Here is a 21588-nt window from a genome sequence, read left to right on the forward strand (position 1 = left end):
CCAATGCCTGTTGGTTGACTTGTGAATGAATTTTACAAATACTTACCATCCTATTACTTCCAGTTTAAGATTTCCTTGAAACAAAAGGATTCTTGCCAAATATTCAATATCAAAGACTAAAGTCAAAAATATGATTTATGATTCCTCACTGATATCATAGTGAATATGTATGAGCTATATTTTAAGCTTCAATAAAAGGAAATGCTAACTTGCTAGACATTATGTTAATCATTATATGTTATCATATAGTGCAATAATAATAATTTTACATATTTTAACATGAATCAGCATGTATAATATTTATATCACTAGTAAAAGTAATAAGTAAATTTTCTGAAGGCACTATTAGAAAAATGTGAACAATATGGTTGATATATCAGAACTGCTTTCAGTACACATAATATACACTTCCGATTTTGATGTTAATAAAGCTGACATGACACAAAGTTAGTGAATTTACTTATTTGGACAGAATTAGTTGTGAAACTGATGGACTTTTGTGTCAAATCAAGTCTTTTTTTTTTTTAAGATTTTATTTGCTTATTTGAGAAAGAAATAGCGACAAGCAGAGCATGAGTAGGGAGGAGAGGGAGAAACAGGCTCCCTGCTTGGCAACAGTCCAACACAGGATCCAGTCCAACACAGGACTGGATCCCAGGAGCAGGACTCAATCCCAGGACCCTGGGAGCATGACCTGAGCTGAAGGCAGATGCTTAACCAACTGAGTCACCCAGGTGCCCCTGGCAAGTATAAGTTTCTATCACATTTTGCAAGATACAGAAAGATATAGAAAAGTAGTACATAAATATATTTGAATACATTCAAATACTGTATTTTTTTTTACCATATCTTACACAGTTTTTGTTATACTGGAACATTGAATGTGGTACCTAAATTAAATTAGCATAATATTTCAGTTTTCAGGTTTTAAATAAATCTTGCCACAATTAATTTTCACTGGATAAAAATGATCAAATTTTAAAAATGGAAAAAAAAATACGGTGGAAAACCTACTACATAAAATGTTCTCTCCAGTTGGCAGTGGTGGTTGTGCCACAGAAGTGTGCAGAATTTTGCTACCTACATGTCATATTTTTTTACAGCTATTTTATCCTGCTTGCCAATAACATTACAATGTAACAGCAGTTTTCACTATGTAGTCCTATACAATCTAATAAATTTTTAAAGTGGAAAACTTGGCATTGGGAATTATTGCATCTCTAAAACAAAAAATGTCAGATTCATTCATGCTGTGGCAAACTACTATAATTCCATTTCTATAAACTCTGTCAGCCTTGCAAATAATCACTCACCTGTTACATGCCCAAGCACTGAAGACTGGTTTTAGTATCCTAACATCCCCTGTGCTTTTGAAGCAGCAGGAACAGAACAAAGTTCCTGGAATATGCCATTTTCATGACTTTCTGTTTCCTCCTTAGTTAACTAAGAAGTAAGTTAAAACAGAACAAGTTAAATGCAAATCCCCCAACTGAATATCTAAACATTTTTCAACTATGTCATAGGTATATAGTAAACCATTTTTCAGGTAGTGGTCCTATTAGCTTTATTAAAGATTTTTTTTTAATAAAAATGAGTTAGGTTTTAAAAAAAAAAAACCTGATTTAACAATATGCTATCTGAATTAATTTCCTCTTTATTACTTTTTAAATTAAGAGAAAAGCCAAGAGTCATAAACTGGCATAAAGTACCAAATAGGCAAAACTGAAGCTTACTATATACCTACTGTCAAGGAGACAATAGGGTATATTTTTAGTGATAAACTCTAGAAATGTAGCCTTAACGTGTTAATGTAAAAATATATTATGGAATGATAAGCAGCTCTGATGATTATAACAATATAATTGACTTCTAAAGATGAAAAGGAAATAAAAAGAATTATTTGTGAAGCAACTTTAAGGGGATAACATAATAAAGTAATAGCCAACGGTGCCTCTCAAAGCAAAGCATGTCATGGATTTATATTCCTCAAAAATATCTCATGCTCAATAAAGAGAAGATCCAAAAGTGAAATATTTTTTAAAAAGCATTTAAATGTTTCAAATTGAAGAAGATAGTTTGTAAAGTAAAAATTGCAACAACCAAAGAAAGGAAAAATTTGGTGAGTTAAACAGTAACATAGAGGTACAAAGTTTTCAAAATGGAAGGGATTTTAAATATTTGCAGCAACTTCTAAAATTCAAATATGATAGAGTGGAAACATAGGAGAAAATAAAAACAATGAAGAAGTCATAGTTGGAAGAAATTGTCTTTCTTATGATCTGAAAGATAGTAACAGAGACGGAAAGAATTTGCACAGACCATGTTTCTGAAAAACTTCAAAGATGTCTTAAACACTATCATTGTTTCATACGTCAAAGAAAAATAGAAGGTCATAAAGATAGGAGTTTATGAATGAGTTAACACACCTTGAAGAAGTGTAAATGTCTAAGAGAAATAGTTACAACACAACTGATAGGCTCTCTCATTTTTTTCTTTTATAAAAGTAGGAAACCTGAAACAAATATGCCTATACATTTTTAGAAATATACATAATGCTTCAAGAGAAATTTCAAATTCTAAAACAGGTAAAAAAAGACAAGCAAAAGAACATTAAAACTTCAACAAAGGACAAGTTAAATGGCCCAAAAGTAAATCAAGTGGCAAATTAGAAAACACATGGGAGAACTAAAAACCAATATATTATAACAAAAGATTACAGGAGGCAGAAAAAAAAAAAGGCAGTATCAATGCATTAATTAGTAATAGAAGAAATACATACAAAATAATATTACGAATGTCAGAAAATGGTAGGTCAGTCCTTTTCCTGTTATGTTTCGGTATTACTTAAAGCAACAAACATCTATTACATTTCTATCTCTAGAGCACTGTGCAAAATTCCTTGGAGATGTAAAATTGCTAAGTACAGGGACATTGACCTCTCATATTTCTCTGTTACATGAGGGAGATAGCATATGCATAAATCACTGAATACAGGGGCGCCTGGGTGGCTCAGAGGGTTAAGTCTCTGCCTTTGGCTCTGGTCATGGTCTCTAGGGGTCCTGGGATTGAGCCCTGCATTGGGCTCTCTGCTCAGCAGGGACCCTGCTTCCCCCTCTCTCTCTCTCTGCCTGCCTCTTTGCCTGCTTGTGATCTCTTTCTCTGTGTCAAATAAAATCTTTTTAAAAAATCACTGAATACAAGGCAGATTATGGTAAGAACTGTAATTCTGAAATTTAAGGTTGATATGAGGAAAGAAGAATTCAATTTCAACTAAATAGCACCCAGAGAAATATATCTGAAGAGGAGAGAGTTTTCATTTCAACAAGTTGAAAAAGTAGGGATATATTTTAAACTTCAGAGCAGGCTTGTTTTGTTTAAGACCAAAAAAAAAAAAAAAAAAAAAATTTAAAATTTAAAGATCCACTGCAGAAACAGTAAGAAAACAAAATAAACACACACACACACACACACACACACACAAAACTAACAGCAACAAAACAAAAAACTCCTGAGTACCAAACTCTGGTCACTTATGGTGGATGGAGAGTATTAAATTCTGTCTGTTAAAAAAAATTCTGTTATAAACTTAAGTATAAATTGATTGAATTATATTTTCTTCAGAGTCATGGATCCCTCCATAAGCTGCTCAGATTTCTGAACCACTAACAAGTCTAAGATCATAGAGGACTGAGTTTCCTCTGGGCATTATGGCCAGTCTCAACAGTTTATTATCAGATTTAGACTTGTTTCAGGAACAAAATCAAGAAATCAAACAGGAGTCAAGAAATACCTCAATGGTCAAAGACGAATGGCAATAATTTTAATTAGAACTTCATTGTTGGTATATTTGGACTTTCTAAAAGGGGATATACTTTTTTTTTTAAGATTTTATTTATTTATTTGACAGACAGATCACAAGGAGGCAGAGAGGCAGGCAGAGAGAGAGGAGGAAGCAGGCTCCCCGCTGAGCAGAGAGCCTGCTGTGGGGCTTGATCCCAAGATCCTGAGATCATGACCTGAGCTGAAGGCAGAGGCCTTAACCCACTGAGCCACCCAGGTGCCCCAGGGATATACTTTCTTGAAGAATTTGACCAGGAGCACCCATTTTGAGAATTATAAAGAAATACATTAGCACCATAGTTATTGCATATGCTAGATATTTGGAGCTATTTTGATAAGTATTGGATTGGTTAAGGAGGTAAAGTAGAATTTCCCTTACTAAAAGAGACTTATCAAAATCTATTCTACATATACAGTCATATAGATACAAAACCACAGCTTGTCATTCATTTATTTTATTTTATTTTTTCAAAGATTTTATTTATTTATTTGACAGACTGAGATCACAAGTAGGCAGAGAAGCAGGCATAGAGAGGAGGATGCAGGCTCCCCGCTGAGCAGAGAGCCCGATATGGGGCTCGATCCCAGGACCCTGGGATCACGACCCGAGCCGATGGGCAGAGACTTTAACCCACTGAGCCACCCAGATGCCCCAATCAGTCATTTATTTTCAGATAAATACAATAGTAGTCATTGCTATTGCAATATCATTATTTGTGGCAATGTATACTTCATAGAGTGCTTTTTCATACCAGTCCATTTGGTATTGAGATGACATGAAGTCTACAGAGAATGGGAGAGAGAAGGAAATTGAGCCTAAAGGAAATAAGGCACTTAAGGTCACCTGACCAGTAAGGATGTAGCTGGTATTAGAATCTACCTTCTACTTTATCAGATTAGAGATGAGAATAATAGTAAATGTTTCCAAATTCATGTATTGAGCACTACTTGAAAATATGTCGTGAAAGGACCGCACAATGAGCGATTATTTCTGATAGCGAAGATAATTTATCAGGGCTGGGTAATTCCTTGGATTCTTAGTGTAATGATAACAAAGGTAGTGATATTTTGAAGTAAGGGACTTTAATGCAGATTATTTGAGTGAAAGATACTGGATTACATATTCAAAAGTGAAAGTAATAGAGGTGATTCATGCTTTTACATACTGAATAGCTATATAATTTTTTTCATAAATCATCTTATTTCCTAGATAATTAGTAGGCACCGTTAACAGAAACATTGGAGTGTATAACAACTGAAAGATTTGGGCAATATAGATTGATTTTTCTGTGTACAGGTTGGACCTAAACCAAATTAATGAATTCAATTAACTATAATCCAATTCAAGTCTCTAAATGTTTATTGAGTGCTTACTCTATTTATAAGGTACTGAGTTAGGTATGGAGATTTTGTGGAGGGTAATTTAAGATTTTTTGAAGTATTCCTTTTTACACAATAAGAGCCATTATTTAAGGAAACATGATTTATTTATTTTACATTTCTAAGAAATAAGTTCACAGAAAGTTTTCCATGAAGCCTAGGTTGTTGAAAATAAAGAAGAACATAAGTAAATGTGAAATGAGACCTTATTTCACATTACAGTTAAGGCTCCCTTTCTATGTTAATTTGTCAAAAGAAAAACAAACAAAAACAGTTTCAGGCATCAAAATACAATACCTAACTATGATAACATAGCACCCAAGTTTTCTTCACAATTTCCTTTTTTCTTTTTTCATTGTAACAGTAAACTATAACTTAATAAAGGACTCAACAAAGCATGTCCAAACACTAACGTAACTAGTCTGACCTTTCTAAATTGTTACCCCTGACTTCTCCTGTTTCTGCTGCCTTCCCTTCATCTTGAAGCATGTAAAATAAACTGTTCTATGTTCAGAAATACTCACTCCAGAAAAGAAATAACCTTATCCATGTGAAAGAATTCAGAATTCATCTCAATCTCTGATTTTTTTTTTAAATCCTCAAAGTTGATAAAATCCTGTTTAGTGTGATGAAAAGAGCAATGGTTTTGAGTTGTACACACAGGGTTTGAACCCAGTTTCTCCACATTAGCTAATTTTCTCTTCGTAAGTTGCTTCCTCAAATTTAATAAGAAGTTAAGTCTATCAATCTCTCCAAGTAGAAATGCTTAAATGAGTTCACCTAGTTCACAGTAGTGGACAAGGAACATCAGTTTCTTTTCCTGCTATGAAGATGAGAAAAGAAATGAAGAATCAGAACAAATAGAAGTGCCTAGTGATTTCCTTGTAGAGGGAAGTATTTTCACATATAAAATGAAATATTATAAAAATTGAAATGGAAATACAGGAGACAAAATTCATAAATGTGAACATTTGTGCTTAAAGCTGCTATTAATAAAAAAATGCATATACTTCTTATTTTACCCTGTGTTTACTCACTTATAACAAAATTTCACTGACGGCATGTAATTTAGGATTTAGAAAGTACTTGAAGCATGGGTAATGGTTGTCTCTTTTAATGAAATACCCTTCTCAGAACTAGCTGAATTAGCAAAGATACTTGTTCCAAACTCTAACCTCAACTAATTGTACCCCATTTTATAGTTTCCATGAAGGCTGCCTATACATCTAATAGATGGCTTTTCTCAGATTTTTCTTGTGTATGGACAATAAACAGGCCAACCCGAAAGCCTCCCCATTTTATTCTAAACAAACAGCCCGTGTTAGGACTCAGTTGTTATATGTAAATTATCACTAATACTTTGAAAGAAGAAAGAGAGTTGGAACTTAAGAAGGAAAAACAAAATGAGTAGAAAGGCAGTGCAGGTCCTTTGTATAATACAGCTTTGTGAAATGTAAAAGGACTGCTTTCTTTGTTCTATCAAAGAAAGAAAGGAGCTTAGATGTTTTGAGATGTTGATGGAACCAGATCAGCATATCCAGCAAATTAACTCCCATGCCTTAGTATGGGATCTCAATAAATTGAGCTAATGCTATGTGTTGTGGAAAGTGTTAGAAATTCAATGTGGTTCACATTATTCCTTCCTTTAGTTGTACCAAGTTAAGTAAAACAACTCATGTTACCGAAAGCTCCTTTATCTCAACCTTCTAGATTTACTTTTTTCACAGGAGTAATCTAAGCACAGAAGATAGCAGTTTGCATAGATAACGAAAATGTTTGGTTTTGATTTTTCATTAAAAGTCAAGATCTTGAAGCTTAGAATCAGGGAAACTCCTTAATATGTGTTGTATTAATAAACATTAAATCCTGTTTCTTAGCATTCAATCAGAAGTGAGCTTTATGGGGGCGCCTGGGTGGCTCAGTGGGTTAAGCCTCTGCCTTCAGCTCAGGTTATGATCTCAGGGTCCTGGGATCGAGTCCCGCATCGGGCTCTCTGCTCAGCAGGGAGCCTGCTGCCTCCTCTCTCTCTGCCTGCCTCTCTGCCTACTTATGATCTCTCTCTGTCAAATAAATAAATAAAATCTTTAAAAAAAAAAAGAAGTGAGTTTTATGGAATATGAAAAAGGATACAGAGATGACAATCATAAAGCAGGATGCTTGTGCAAACATTAAAATAACATGACTCATCGAATTTCGCATGCGAGAATGAGAAAAATGTAGAACACAAGATCAAATTTAGAGAATTTTCTAACCTTATAAACCTACTTAACTCCTGTATAGCAAAACTGACTTTGTCCCAATGCCAGTATTTCTTCCTATAGCTATTCATACATCCTTCTGTTGCTTTCTTTTTTTTTTTAATTAAGATTTTATTTATTTATTCGACAGAGATCACAAGTAGGCAGAGAGGCAGGCAGAGAGAGAGAATTAGAGAGAGAGAGAGAGGAGGAAGCAGGCTCCCTGCCAAGCAGAGAGCCTGATGTCAGGCTCCATTCCAGGACCCTGGGATCATGACCTGAGCCTAAGGCAGAGGCTTAACCCATTGAGCCACCCAGGTGCCCATCTATTGCTCTTTTTAATCATGAATTAAAGACAAAGCAAAACAAAACATCATCTACTTATATAGGTCTTTGATAAAGACAAAAAATAAGAAATAGAAAACTAACAGAATCTGTTCTATTTATATTTAGTTGTTTGTTTTTCCTTTGCATGTGTTGACCTTGGCTCAAGGCTTTTTTCCTGAATCACTAAATGAAGGGGTAGAGAATTGAATTTAAATTGGAAAGCATTAGCAAGCAGGTGACTTCTGAGGCAGGAGCTAATATGAGGGAAAAATAGGTAAGAAGCATGATTTGCTGATCACAAAATATCTCTACAAACACTGTTGTAGAAATACATGTAAGCTCTTCATTAATACTGAATAAACTAGTTAATACCAGTTGGCTGAAGAGATAGGAGTCAATAAACATTTTTAATTGAAATTTACAAGAGAAAATTGTGTTAGATCACAAAAAGATATATTGCATTGGAAAATTTCAATGTCTATAGAATGTTAATACCTACCTGTGCTAGGATAAAGATTTAAAATATAGGATATAGAAATAAAGGTGGTGTAAGCTACCTTGATATTTTATGATAAGAGAATCCCATTGAAGAACTAAACAATTTCACAATAAGCAGATTGCTTTGCTATATTCTACTTCAAAATAATGACTGCCTTGTTTTAGGGTAGTGACTAGATCTTCATCTTTATCTCCTAAACTTATTGACACATATTGGCTTTCAATAAATGATTGATGGGTGAAGGAAAGTGTTAATGAGTCCCAGAACTGGTAAATATGCTACCAATTATTTTTGTGGAAATACCATCTACTGACCACAGTCTTTCACAACTGCTAACTTAGACTATGTCAAAACCATACTATTTAATTCAAAATAATACTGTAATAACAAAAAGCTTACTAAACCAAATCAGACTTAAGCCCAAAGAAAATTATGGAAACAATTAAGGTTATGTTTACATGAAATAGCACAAGACATAACTTAAGGTCTAACACCTTCCAATTTCTTTTGAGGCCTTTGAGAATTCTGTTTTGGAAGGAGTTATATAACCAGAATATAGTTTTTCTAACATATGGAGATTCAATAACATATGCAACAAGAGGTAAAAATAAGTAGTAATCTTCAAATTATTGAAAAATGGGTAATTTCTAAGGACTTACACTTCGTAGTATTTAAAAATTAAGTTCAAAATGTCATTTCTGATTTTCATCTATTTAATATATTAATGAATACTGTCAAGTTAGCAGAGATATTAAAGATTTCCTGGCATTTTGCTAGAAAATTGATTTTAAGAGTTTCTCTTTGACCTCCTTTAAAAAGATTTAGCAGATGAAAGAGCAATCAAGTACTAGTTGGATTTATAGATAAAATTTTTCTTTAAAAGCCATGAAAAGACCATTGGACATGAACTCAATACAGGTGATCTTAGGCCTGTCAACATTTCTATTGCAGACTTCGTTTAAGAGGGTTTATCATCTCCATCATCTTAGAAACTATGAAGCTGGAAGTTGGCATACAAATTAGCAGCATGGATGCAAATTTGTTTACCCAAAACATTTGAATCAGTTCAGCTGTTTTGATTTAGACATCAGCCAAAAAACCTTAACTCAGAGTTTCTCCATATATGTGAACACTGAGTAAATATTTTGCCTTGACTACACAGCGCAGTCAGTTAGAACATGGAGCCAATAAATCCAAGGTAACATGTTTCATATTCAGGAGATTTCCTTGTATTTTTTCTGCTGTTCTCCTAACTTTGATCCATTATCTTACAAATGCAGCTTTTAGTAACACAGAGCTTCACATTAGAACATCCAGATAGATCACCATAAATTCATTACCTTATTTGGGGGAAATTCAAATTAATCCCCCAATAACAGTTTTATGAGACTGACGCGCTACCTACTGCACTAACGAGGCACCTCCCCAATAACAGTTTTAAAAGTCATTCCTATATATGAAAAAAATAGTTTATACATTGAAAACAAAATCATTTCTAAAAATTACAAATTGCCTGAAGTTAAAATATGTTAACATTATGTTATTATGATTTAGTAGACTAACAACAAATTAGAATCATATTCTCTTTTCTATAGTAACACACTCAAAATTCAGCTTAAAATTATATTTTTAAATTATTGACTCAGTTGGTAAACCTCAGGTACCCATTATGTGGTGTTGTAAGAAAAAATGAAATTAACATTATTTTCAGATTTCTTTCAAGTCAAACAATCCTCATAGAGTGAACAAACAAACAAAAAATAAAAGTTATGTCCTTGTAGAAAACTAAAATAGATATTTGAGAAATTACAATAATATTAAATAATAAAACAGAGCTGATAAATTTATTAGGTAGCTATGAATGAGAAACAAGCAGTTAATGGAAATGTGAACAAGCTTAAGAAAAGGCATTGACTTATCAATTTACTTCCCATTCCCATCACCAAAATCAAGAAAACAAAATGTTAATTTGTAATTTAAAATTTCAATAAAGTCAATTATAACAGACTCAATTTTGAAGTGGAGAATTTGGCTAATAGTCAATTGACAACATTAAATAAAATTCCGGAATGCATAACTGTAGGAAATAGATTAGAAGACGGATTTTAGGTGTACCTTTATCCCTAGCTTTTTTAAAGATTTTATTTATTTATTTATTTGACAGATAGAGATCATAAGTAGCCAGAGAGGCAGGCAGACAGAGAGGAGAGAGGAGGAAGCAGGCTGATGCAGGGCTCCATCCGATGCAGGGCTCGATTCCAGGACTCTGGGATCATGACCTGAGCTGAAGGCAGAGGCTTTAATCCACTGAGCCACCCAGGCGCCCCTATCCCTAGCTTTTGTCAACTTTGGAGAAATCTACATCTAGCTGTTGTAAGATACAAAATTATTTAAAATAAGGATGTCCCATTAAAAAAGTATCCAACATAATAAGTATATGCTTATTATAATAATAATATATTATTATTATTGTAATTATAATTATAATTATATAATAAGTATATGAATAATCCATATGAAGGCATTTTTAGGATACCTGAACTTTAAAACTAAAAATGTAGGTTAAAATGACATCTCTAAAATTATACTCACAGATGAAATTTTAATAATGCAAGTAAGAAAAATGTTAGTTTATACTGGGAGAGTAAAAAATTCAGAAAGGACAAAGTGCTTTGTTACATATGAAAATAGATTTTATCACCTTCACAAGAAAAAGTAACACTATTTTTTTGATACTTAAGGATAGTTTAGTATATATGTAAGTGCACTCTTTTCTTGGTTATATTTAAATACCTGGATTTAATTTTTAGGTCACTCTTTAAATTGAATGTTGCTTCTAATTTACTGATATTACATTTCTGTATCTGTGTCTCCTTACATGATTACTTCAGGAAGTACTATTTTGGGTCTGGTCATAATTTGGGGTTAGGCATAGTGGTCTCTCCTCTCAAGGAGGTTTATTCCCATAAACCAATCAGGACTAAATAAAGAAGCTCATAAAGGTTCCCAATAAAGAGAAACATGGACTAGACAGGGAATTTGAAGACTGTTTTGCACACTTTAAATCTTGGCAAGAAACTTCATTTCTCTGTCTTATCTCTTCTGTACATCACTATACATGTACTTTTAGTTAGGATGCAGTTATGGAATGAAATAGATGGTGTGGATGAAGCTTGTATATGATGTTTTTAAAACACACTCCTTTGTTCTGACAAATAAATCTAATTTGCATTCCCTATTAGATATGAGACTAGTTATAAGAACTTTCCTATCATTCAAAATCTATAGAACTAAATGGACAATTAAGATGAAATATGGAAAAAAAATTATTTGCCAAGGTTTATTATAAAACTGGTAAACCATTTTATATCCAAATATTATTGTATTTGTGAAGTTCATAATTTCATCTGCATTTATAAATTTTACATTTTACTCAAGAGAATTGGGTTAGGATCTAAGGTTATAAATTTTGGTTCCATTTTTTTAATACTTAATGCACTGAAAAGTTTTATATCTTATAGTGACATACATATGCATTATTGTACATTTACTTCACTTATTATTGCTTATAAAACTAAAAATATCTTTCACATCTACCATACAGGATCATAGGAATAATGTCAGGCAACTTGAGCAAAAAAGTTGAAGATTATAAAACAGAATTTATGTATTCCTATAACCATGACATACCATATATATATAGATAGATAGATAGATACACACACACACACACACACACACTGAATAATACTTTTAGTCTTTCTTTTAAGATAAATTCTCAAGGTCTCAGTTTCTTCTCTTAAAACTGAAGAATCTTGATTAGGAACTTAGTCCCTTACAGTTTTAACTTTTAATAAGTCTGTGAGCTTCTGAATCTATTATCCCTTCAGATTTTACTAACTTGCTAACCTTATGATCATGGAAAGTCATTGTACTTCTCTGGCCTCAGGAAATGTGGATCATTTGTGAATGGAGATAACTGTATGTAGGAGATAACACCCATCTCACAGGTTGCTTGCTAGAAATCAAAGCAGAAAAATGAGGGAGAGAACCACTGTAAAAGATGTAACTCTACACTTCTTAGAAAGGGCTTAGCAGAGATGTCTACATTAAAAAAAAAAAAAAAGACGTAACAAAGAATTCTAGCCCAATACTATTTCCCCAAATTTTATAGGACATAATAATGTCCTATATCATGTTTCTATAGGAAACACTTCTGAACATTCTAGAGTCAACCTGATGGACTTATTAATGGAAAACTACAAGGTAGAAGGTAGTCCTAGATTTTCCAATGTTTCTAGAGATTTAATAAATCCATTTCTGTAGAGTCTGTTTCCATTTATAAAATCCCTTTCAAAGTGGTATCCAACTATATTTTAAAACGTCATAGTTTTAAAAATTTTCCTCATCATTTAAAACTATGTAAGCATAAATGTTCCTTTTAGAATATGCTAATGTAAAACAAAGCAAGGAAGAAGGACTTTATGATTTTGAACATTACAAACTCTGTTCTTGAGAATCACTCATCACTTTTTATACATATCAATCACTTACTGAACATTTAAACCCATCAAATGTAGTAATATTCATTGCTTTAGAAATTTTATTTCTATGTCTTAAAGAGAATTTTAAAATATTTCAGATACCACTAAAATTGCAGATAGTCTCTAACATTATCAATTGTTCTTACATCAGTAATATTTATAGAACGTGCTATGCTTTCTACAGTAGAGTTTTGAATGACACCATTGCCTTATATAGATCATGTGAGAGAAATGTGCAGTTGTAAATGCAAATGAAAGGGGCTATTAATTCTATGTTAATATGGCTAAACAGAAGAAAAACACAAAGAAAATAAATTCAGGACAGATTTTCTAGATTAAAAAGCTTTGAAATAAGAAATTGTGTCCAGATTGTAAGAAGAAATAAATAAAAATTTGATTTTAAATACTATTCCTTAAAGTTCTTTGAGACATAAAAAAATTCAATACACTGATTTTATTTTTATCGACTTGTAAGACCTGTATAGACCTTATTGAAGACAAGACTATTTGATGTTACATATTAAATCAGCCTCAGAAAATATTTTCATTCCATAATTGTTTCTGTCTTCTACAAAACAAGTGGTTAACAATTTTTTAAAAATTACCCTGAAGCATGTAATTGCTAATGTTCTTACATAGTACTAATTGATATATGGTACTTAAAATATTAACTTTTATGATAATAGCTAGTGAGAAGATGCTACATTTTTTATTTACTGCTATGGACAAGTTAGGGCTACAAGTTAGGGATGAAGTATGTGGGCATTTACACTGGCTTTGCACATGGAAATGTATTTGAATAATACTGATAATAGCTACAAGGCACTGTATATGGTAAGCGCATAATCTCCCTCTCCCTATAGGTCTACTGATATTCTACTATCTCTCTCTCTTTCTCTCTCTCTCTTTTTTTTTAAATAGAGACTAAAACTGGAGTTTAGGAAAGTTGGGCTGCTGGTACAAATATAACTGCTGGCAAAATCATTTGACTTCAGGTCTCAGTAGCTCCAGAACTCTTGCTCTTTGCTGTAGTGGTTCTCAAACTTTAGACCACATCAGGAATACCTGGATGACATGTTAAAAACACTAATGTCTATGCCCAACTGCCAAGGCATCTATCTCAAGTAAGCCCAGGTTTGGCACCTGGGAGTTCATATTCTTAAGAAATTCCCAGAGAATGTTGATGCTCTTTGTTCAGGAACAGTTTGAAAATCACTGCAGAGCAAGCATAGCCAATAGAATAATATTGTGATATCTAAGACAACATGATTACACTGATATTCTTACTATCCAGTTACAAGGTGTGTGATGTGTATGAAGATTGTAAATGCAGACTTTTTTTTTTAAGATTTTATTCATTTATTTAACAGAGAGAGAGAGAGAGCGAGATCACAAGCAGGCAGAGCAGCAGGCAGAGATAGAGGGGGAAGCAGGCTCCCTGCTGAGCAGAGAGCCCAATGCGGGGCTCGATCCCAGGATCCAGGGACCATGACCTGAGCCAAAGGCAGAGGCCCAACCCACTGAGCCACCCAGGCACCCCTGTAAATGCAGACTTTTTAGAGGAGATTTCAGATGGGGTTGTGGCCAAGAGGCCATGACTATATAGAAAATATGAATCCTTAGGAACTTTTACCCAGCACCAAAGCAGTAGCGTAACAAAGGGCCTGATGGCATGAAATGCATTTGATGGCTACAGGATTGGAGGCTTGAGATACGGAAGGATGGCCATCAATACTGAAACTTTGACTACTGGAAGGTATCTGACAAACTGATTTTTCTGTGACATTTGTAAACATGTATTCCTGATGAGAATGAGAGCCTTATAAGGGGCCTAAATCTAAGAAAATCTTGTAGACATGGAGATTGATCTCTTTGGAAAATACCATGAATCACCCACCTGCTCACTTTAAGAGAGAAAAGATGAATTTGTTAACAATAACATCTGTTCTAACATTCTTAACAGACCTCATCCAAAAGCCAAATCAGAATTGCCACTGCATCCCTCATCTACACACCACTTTGCCCTATGAATAAAGGGAATGGACAAAAGAGGTAAAAAGGGAAGCTGTGTTTTAATGCAACTATCTACTTATAGATAAATAGATAGATAAAATAGCCTTAAGTTTTATTTATAGCTCACACTTTTTTTTTTTTGTATCTCACACATTTTTTTTCTAATCTCTTTAATTTGCAAACATTTTACTTCTAATCTTTCAACCATTGGACTTTGAAGTACAAAAAGGCATATTTTCCCAAGTAGTCATGTTGCTTAAAGTAACTGCTTCCTTAGTAGATACATTGTTTGGTGCTTCATAGTAGTTTCCCAAACTGGACTAAACACTGCAGCTCTTTCCGGAGACCCTGATGTTAAAGAGAAAAAAGATGAACTCTCGGTACACAAGGAGGAGGATATTTGGAGACAAGTGAAGCTGAGTTTAGTCCCTTTCAGTTATTTGTATTTGAGATGTTAGACAAGTGTTTTAGCGTTAGAGGGTTCCCACATCGGTACAAAGACATTATTAACTGTTCTACTTCTCCTGCCTATTTTTCAGAGCTCACTTGTGATAGTTTTACTATATATAGAATCATGTATAGATGCCATTTGCTATTGCTTTATTTCAGAATTTCCTTAGATACCAAATTGTGTTAAAAAAAAAAAAAGACATAAATACCCAAAATCTATTCAGTCATTCCTCAAAGTAAGGCTAATTAATATCATGAAGAGTAATAACAACTACTGCAACTAAGTCTATGCTCCCACAGTAATTTTATGCCTTTTCTCCTTGAAGGATCTCAAAGGAACTGGCATCAGGTTTTCAAGGAGTTGAACCCTTCTCCTTAATTATTTCTGCTCACACATTCTTCCTACGCAGACTTGATGCAGCCTTCCCCGCCCCCCCCGCCCCCCGCCCCCCGCCCAATCCCCCAACCCCAGAAGATTCGAGAAAACACGGTGCTGCAAAATGACATTCCAGAACAATTTCAACAAGGTAACTGTCCAGGGGAAGTTCAGCTCAGAATTCTGGGAGCTGTTCGAGCCTTTTCGGGCGGTAAATTGGGTTGGCTTAGCAACTCCGTGGTGTAAAGTCTCCCGAAGGCGACGTGCCCAGGGAGAAGGGAACTCGCCTAATGCCCGAGTAGATCTTTCTTTCTACGGTCGTCCTGCTTCATTACTATTCTGCAATGTGCTGCAATCCCTGTGCGCGCCCGGCTTTCGACCCTGAGCAGGCCACTCCAGCGGCGCTGGTAGGACCACGCGGTGACTGGGATGACCCCACGCTGTTTCATTTCTTCTGCCCTTTTCCCTCGGCTCCAACTAAGCCCTCGTGGCGCTTGAACCCTGGGACTGCCTCCTGCTTCTCATTTTCCCCAGCGAGGGAGCTAGGGAGGGAATGGAGGGGTCGTCTAGGGACAGCAGTCCCAGTTCCTTGTTCCCCAGTGAGGTTTTCGAGCTCCCTGAATGCCCACCACCCGAGAGGTGGTTTGAGTGAGGGCAGCGCTGCGGTCTGCTTGGGGGACCGGAGTTTTCCCGGCGCCCCCACAGGATAGCGCGGCAGCAGTGTCCACGGCACCACCGACCATCTAGAGTCCGGGGGGCATAAACGTGCGGGTTCCCTGCCACGCGTTTCAGCCCCGGACACCCCCAGGGACACACACGTGCACTCCCGAGGCTTCCCGAAGGCCCCTCGGTGTCAGGCCATGTGGATCTCCTCCTCCCAGCAATACACACACGTGGCAAGGCCAAGTTAGGGCTCCGTTTTCAGCCTCGGGTGTTCCTTTGACATTTCATGGAGTCTGGCCTTCTAGAGGAAATTAAAAAGTATTCGCAAGGGGAAAAGACGGAGGAGACCTGTCCAACCTGCAGCGGGACCCCTGCCTCGAACACAAAATGTTATCGCCCGGCAGGTGTCTCAAACATGCCAACTTCAAGGGAAGGGTTTTGACCGTGGCGAGGAAGGGGAAGCGGGTTTTGTTTTTGTGGTTTGTTGTTATTATTGTTTTGTGAAGACTTTAACTTACTGCATTCCCTTTGGAAAACCTCCCTCCAGAGAGGACAGGTATTTTCTGTCAGGTCAGACCGTCGCCTGAGGGCAAGGACTGAGGGTGTCGGTCCCTGAAGACGCGACACGCGGGGGTCTGAGACCTCCCGGCGCAGCCACTCTGGTAACCGCAGAAGATGCTCCAGAGTTCGCTGCCAGCTCTCCTCCCGCAGGGTCACCCGCGACCCTTTTTAGCTGAGGGAGAGGGTGTGAAACCCACTCTTCCAGAAGAGCTCTGTGGCAGGAGTCACATCTCCTTAGAATCCCAGAGCACGCAGAAACGTGGATCCTTCTCGAAGTCCGGGGTCCCGCGGGAGCCCCGGGAAGCACTCCCGGATGCAGGATGTGGAAGGCTGCACACAGGCTCTCCCACCTGTCGACCGAGGAGGGCAATGCCTTCCCGTACCTGCGCCAGGTTCCTGCACCTTTTGCATGGTACCTCCTGCGCGGGCTGTGCGATCTCCCGAGATGGAGCGTGGGAAAGTACCCCCGAGTGTCTGTTTACGTGGGCGGGACTTTTAAGCACGACTTGGAGATTCACAGTTTCTGTGTGAGTGAAACCTCCACAGACACGCTGCAGCTGCAGGCTGCGTTTCAAAAACCTCTGCCTGCTTGCCTGCCTGCGCTGGGGAGCGCGTGTTGGGGAGAGAGAGAGAGAGAGAGAGAGAGAGAGAGAGAGAGTGTGTGTGTGTGTGTGTGTGTGTGCGTGTGTTTGTGTGCGTGTGAGATAGCTTAAAACAGGCTTGCTTGCGGCAGGTCCAAGCAGGTCCCCACCCCGATTTGAAGTCCTCTGTCCGCCACCTTTTGAGATGCTGACAGCGGAGATCAAATGGCCAGATAAGGTTGGCTGTCATTTCAGCAGTTCGGGCCTACTACTGAAGGCCACTTTGTCTTCTACTCTGTGGCGTTTCCTCCCACGGAGCCTCTTTGTCGTAGTTGCCGTAGGCAGAGGGGAGATGGTGAAGGCATGGAAAGTCTGGGCAGAAGGTGGAATTCTTGTGGCCTGAGCTGTTTACGGGGTAAACGGCGCCCCGCAGACTTCGCCAACGCTCCTGCTAACCCAGATTAGGACGTGCAAGGCTCTTAAAAGGGCTCCGCACTCTGAGCTTTGCTTTGGGCCAGAGAGTCCAGAAGAAACAGTGTGGAAAACAAAAGCGGGTATAGACATTAGGAGAAACACCAGGTAAGCCTTTTCAGCGATCAGGGCTTTAGGAAATCCTTGAGACGGAGAAAGTAAAATAAGAAGAGGGAAAAGGAGAATAAGCAACTGTTAAGGCTGGCACCACCCACCGGTAGGGAACAGGTCTAAAGCACGTAGCCCAGGTAAGTTTGCGTCTCAGAATTTGAGGACAGCGTTCCAGGTTGTAAAATATAGGAGAAACCTTCGGAGTGGCAGTAAGTGACAAAGAACAACCTTATTACCATTAAAATGTTTTTTAAGATCCATAAAAAATTGATTTTGAACGGGACCAAAGCAGAGTGTGACACACTCTTTCTTCTCAGTGTCCCTCAGACTGGAATATACTCAGTGGAGACCAATGGTCTCAGTCCAAAGTCCAGGAGCTGTGCGTGGAGGAGAGGAGTCCCGTTCCTGGTGCCGTTTAAACCAAATTAACGCGCCCTTCTTTTCCGCGGCGGGTCTTATTCAGAAAATACGGTAGGTGCGGGCAGCCGGGCTGTAATTGCGGGCAACGCTGTTCTGTGTTTGTCAGGCTGGCGTGCTCTCCCGGATTTGGAGACTCCCTCCCCCCATCTGCCCCTCGAATGTGTTTTGGCTCAACAGGTATCACATGAAAACTCGCACTTAACCCCGGTCATCCTCTAGCAGGAGCCCCCCCCCCCCCCAACATTTTTCCTGCCAGGAGCCGTCGCTGCCTCCCGGCGCCTCCCCCACGCCAAGCGCCCGTCTAGCAGTCAGCCCCAGGGCCATCCATTAACCACCGACTCCCAGTGGCAGGCGGACTAAGCAGAAATGTGAGGCTCCTCGCAAGGCGAGCCGGCGGCGAAAACGAACCCATTGTAAGCAACCCGAGACGCTTTTTGTGCACCAGGCAGTGTAGTTACGCTGCTTAGGACAGGCGTTTTGCCTTAGAACTGAGCTGGGTCAGGGAGAATCAAGCTTTAAGGAGCAGGTTGGAATTACAAGACAGTTGCTGCCACAGACACCAGAGGCGACTTCTTGGCATTTAGGGATGTAAATTAAAATTCGAGACATGTCATCCATCGTTGCTCCTCATAGAATGAGAGGTAACCCCTCCAGCTCCCTCCACCCAAAACATGAATTATCATTTCCACTGAATGCAAATGGACTGCCTTCTGTGGGGGGACAGCCAGCTGCAAGCTGGACAATAAACTGTTTCATAGAGACGCGGCCCGATTGCGGTTCAGAGAGGCACTCCTTTACAAAGGAAGAAGCGTCCAGTTTGTGTTGACAGCCTTGGCGCGCCTGGGCCAAAACACCCCCCACCACCCACCCTCTACCCCGACCCCCGACACACAGACACCCGGGATTTGAAACTAGCTTCACTGAAAGCGACATCCATCGCATCCATTCGAGCTGCCATGAGTATGGGGAGGTGATTTTTCAAAAATGATGGCATGAGTCATAAACACCTCCTGAGTATTCTTTGCAGCAATTAATGGGCGGCAGGGTGCAGGAGAAGTTGTGGAACAGACCTGGGCATCTATTTTTCTCCCGGAGGACAGCTTTTCTTCCAATGATTCTGACTGTCCCTAGCTTTCTTGCTTAGGAATACATTTTCCATCCCACCCACCCCCTCCCCTTGTCTGTGCATGTGACACTCACTCTACCTGTCTGAACGCTAAGACTTGCTGGGGATTTTCTTTTTGGTCGTCAGCTAATGACTTTCCTCCTACCTTCATTCATCCCCAAAGGTGGATCCTTACACTTCCTGGCGTCTCAGACCCTTGTAAAGCCTCATTTTAAACCAAACCTCTACCAGGGAAGCTCCCCTACAGTTTATCAGTGCACAAGAGCCCACGTAGTAATAATTCACATATGCCTTCAGACGTTCCTGTTAGTGAGGGGATGCTTGGAAGACCCCTGAGTCCTAAAGCATTTAACATTAGCACATTCCTTGCATGTCAGTAACTTTCCTCCCTGAAAGGGTTAAAAAGCATTTACACGAGTGTCTTTAATATAAATATTCTAGCCAAAGCATCAGACCCCACTGGTTTGACTAGAAATCAAGGTAATCCTCACCACCACCAAGTAAAGTCTTGCAGAGGAATTCTGCCTGGATAGCCACTAGTTAGAGGCTATACGAACCAACTCACGTATTCGTTTGAGCATACTGCAAGAATATTTATTGAGCACAAGCTCAATCACCGCATTGAACGCCAAATCTGGCAAGCAAAATGCATTTCCTATCTGGGGGTGGGGGGCGAAAGAGCTGTGAATCAACTCCTTCTTCAGGATTATCATTATTTTATCGGTGCAAATTGCAAAGTAAGCTACCAGCCTTTTTCCGGCGACAAGTCAGCTCACCTCCATCCAAGCAGAGGGGACCCCCGAAAACAGACCTACCTTTCACACAAGACACCGTCAATAAAAAGACGAGATTCCAAAACGTAAATCCACTTTTAATCCCCATTTTCTTCATCAGGATGAAGTCTAGGCGGCCACATTTAGCGCATCTTCTCGTGCCAGGCTCCCGGGATTTGGATTCCTTTGCTCGGCTTTCCCCTTTGCGGATCCCTTTCATATTATTCGCGAGCTTCTAATTCCTGCTCCCCAGCCCGGCGCAGTGGAGTTGTTGCTGTTGTTGGTGCGCGGTCACAGCTCGGAGTGAATGGTGTTTCTGGGATACCACAGCAACCTTGACGAGGACTCAACCATCTCTCCAACGGGGGCACAAAGTCTCTGCTACTCTGGATTCTGTCTTTTCCTGTGCCTTTCCCCCCCCCCCCCACCCAAATCTACCTCAATTCTAGCTCGTTATAGCAACCACCAGAAACCACTCGTGAGCTACTTGAAGCCCAGCTCCGCTCCCTGACAAAGTCCCCACAATATTTGAAATTTAGGGGCTTGGTTTATGTCCCCCCCACACACCCCCATAGATCAATTCCGCCTGTAAAAGCAGCCAGAGAAATATTATGTGAGTGAGCTCTGCGATGCCGTTTGTGAATACAGAAACATGTTGGAGGAATATTTTAATCGGAGGATCTGTGTTGCTTTTGGGGAAACCATGCTGGTAATGAATCGGGCTCCATCGATGCCCACGTCCTTATAACGGGACATGTGTTACTACTGTAGTTGCAGTAGATTTCAGGCAGGCGTCTCGCGTTTATGATCCTGTGACTTAATCGAAAAAGATCACAGAGAAGAATTTATTGGCACCCATGCATTTACATATGCAAATGCCTACGCGGAAACCGGTAATCAAGTTTCCAGGATTCGGTAAACCGATTTTTATCCGTGACCAGGGCGGGGGTGAGGTGAAGAGGGAGCCAGTCTCCCCCCCCCCCCCGCCCCAAAATAGTTCGCCCTTTCATCCTCCCCAGCCGCTTTTCGGCTACTGTGTGCTGCAGTTCAACTATTTTATCTGTGGTAGTTATCTAGAACAGACTCATTTGTCTTAATTCTGAATCAGTCCCAGATATGTAAATGGAAGGTTTCTTTCAAAACGTAAAATGTATGTATCTCTACATCTGGACCCGGCGGCTCCACGCGCACCCCTCAAGGGTTAACACCTACAAGG

The 21588-nt window shown here is 38.5% G+C and overlaps 1 protein-coding gene across 5 annotated transcripts in view; it reads right to left on the reverse strand.

Annotated features, from left to right (window-relative positions):
* The window catches only part of CSMD3 (CUB and Sushi multiple domains 3), a 1246643-nt gene extending 1225690 nt beyond the window's left edge, over nucleotides 1–20953 (reverse strand). For 3 of the 5 annotated variants that reach the window (XM_032316321.1, XM_032316320.1, XM_032316319.1), the window contains exon 1: nucleotides 20415–20953. In XM_032316321.1, the coding sequence (XP_032172212.1) occupies nucleotides 20415–20592 (178 nt within the window). In that variant the 5' untranslated portion in view covers nucleotides 20593–20953. The remainder of the gene's footprint in view (nucleotides 1–20414) is intronic. The other 2 variants (XM_032316323.1, XM_032316322.1) reach the window with 1 other exon arrangement.
* Nucleotides 20954–21588: the final 635 nt, after the last annotated feature.

This window comes from Mustela erminea, chromosome 16, assembly GCF_009829155.1.
Source record: "Mustela erminea isolate mMusErm1 chromosome 16, mMusErm1.Pri, whole genome shotgun sequence".
In the NCBI taxonomy this organism is placed as follows: domain Eukaryota; kingdom Metazoa; phylum Chordata; class Mammalia; order Carnivora; family Mustelidae; genus Mustela; species Mustela erminea.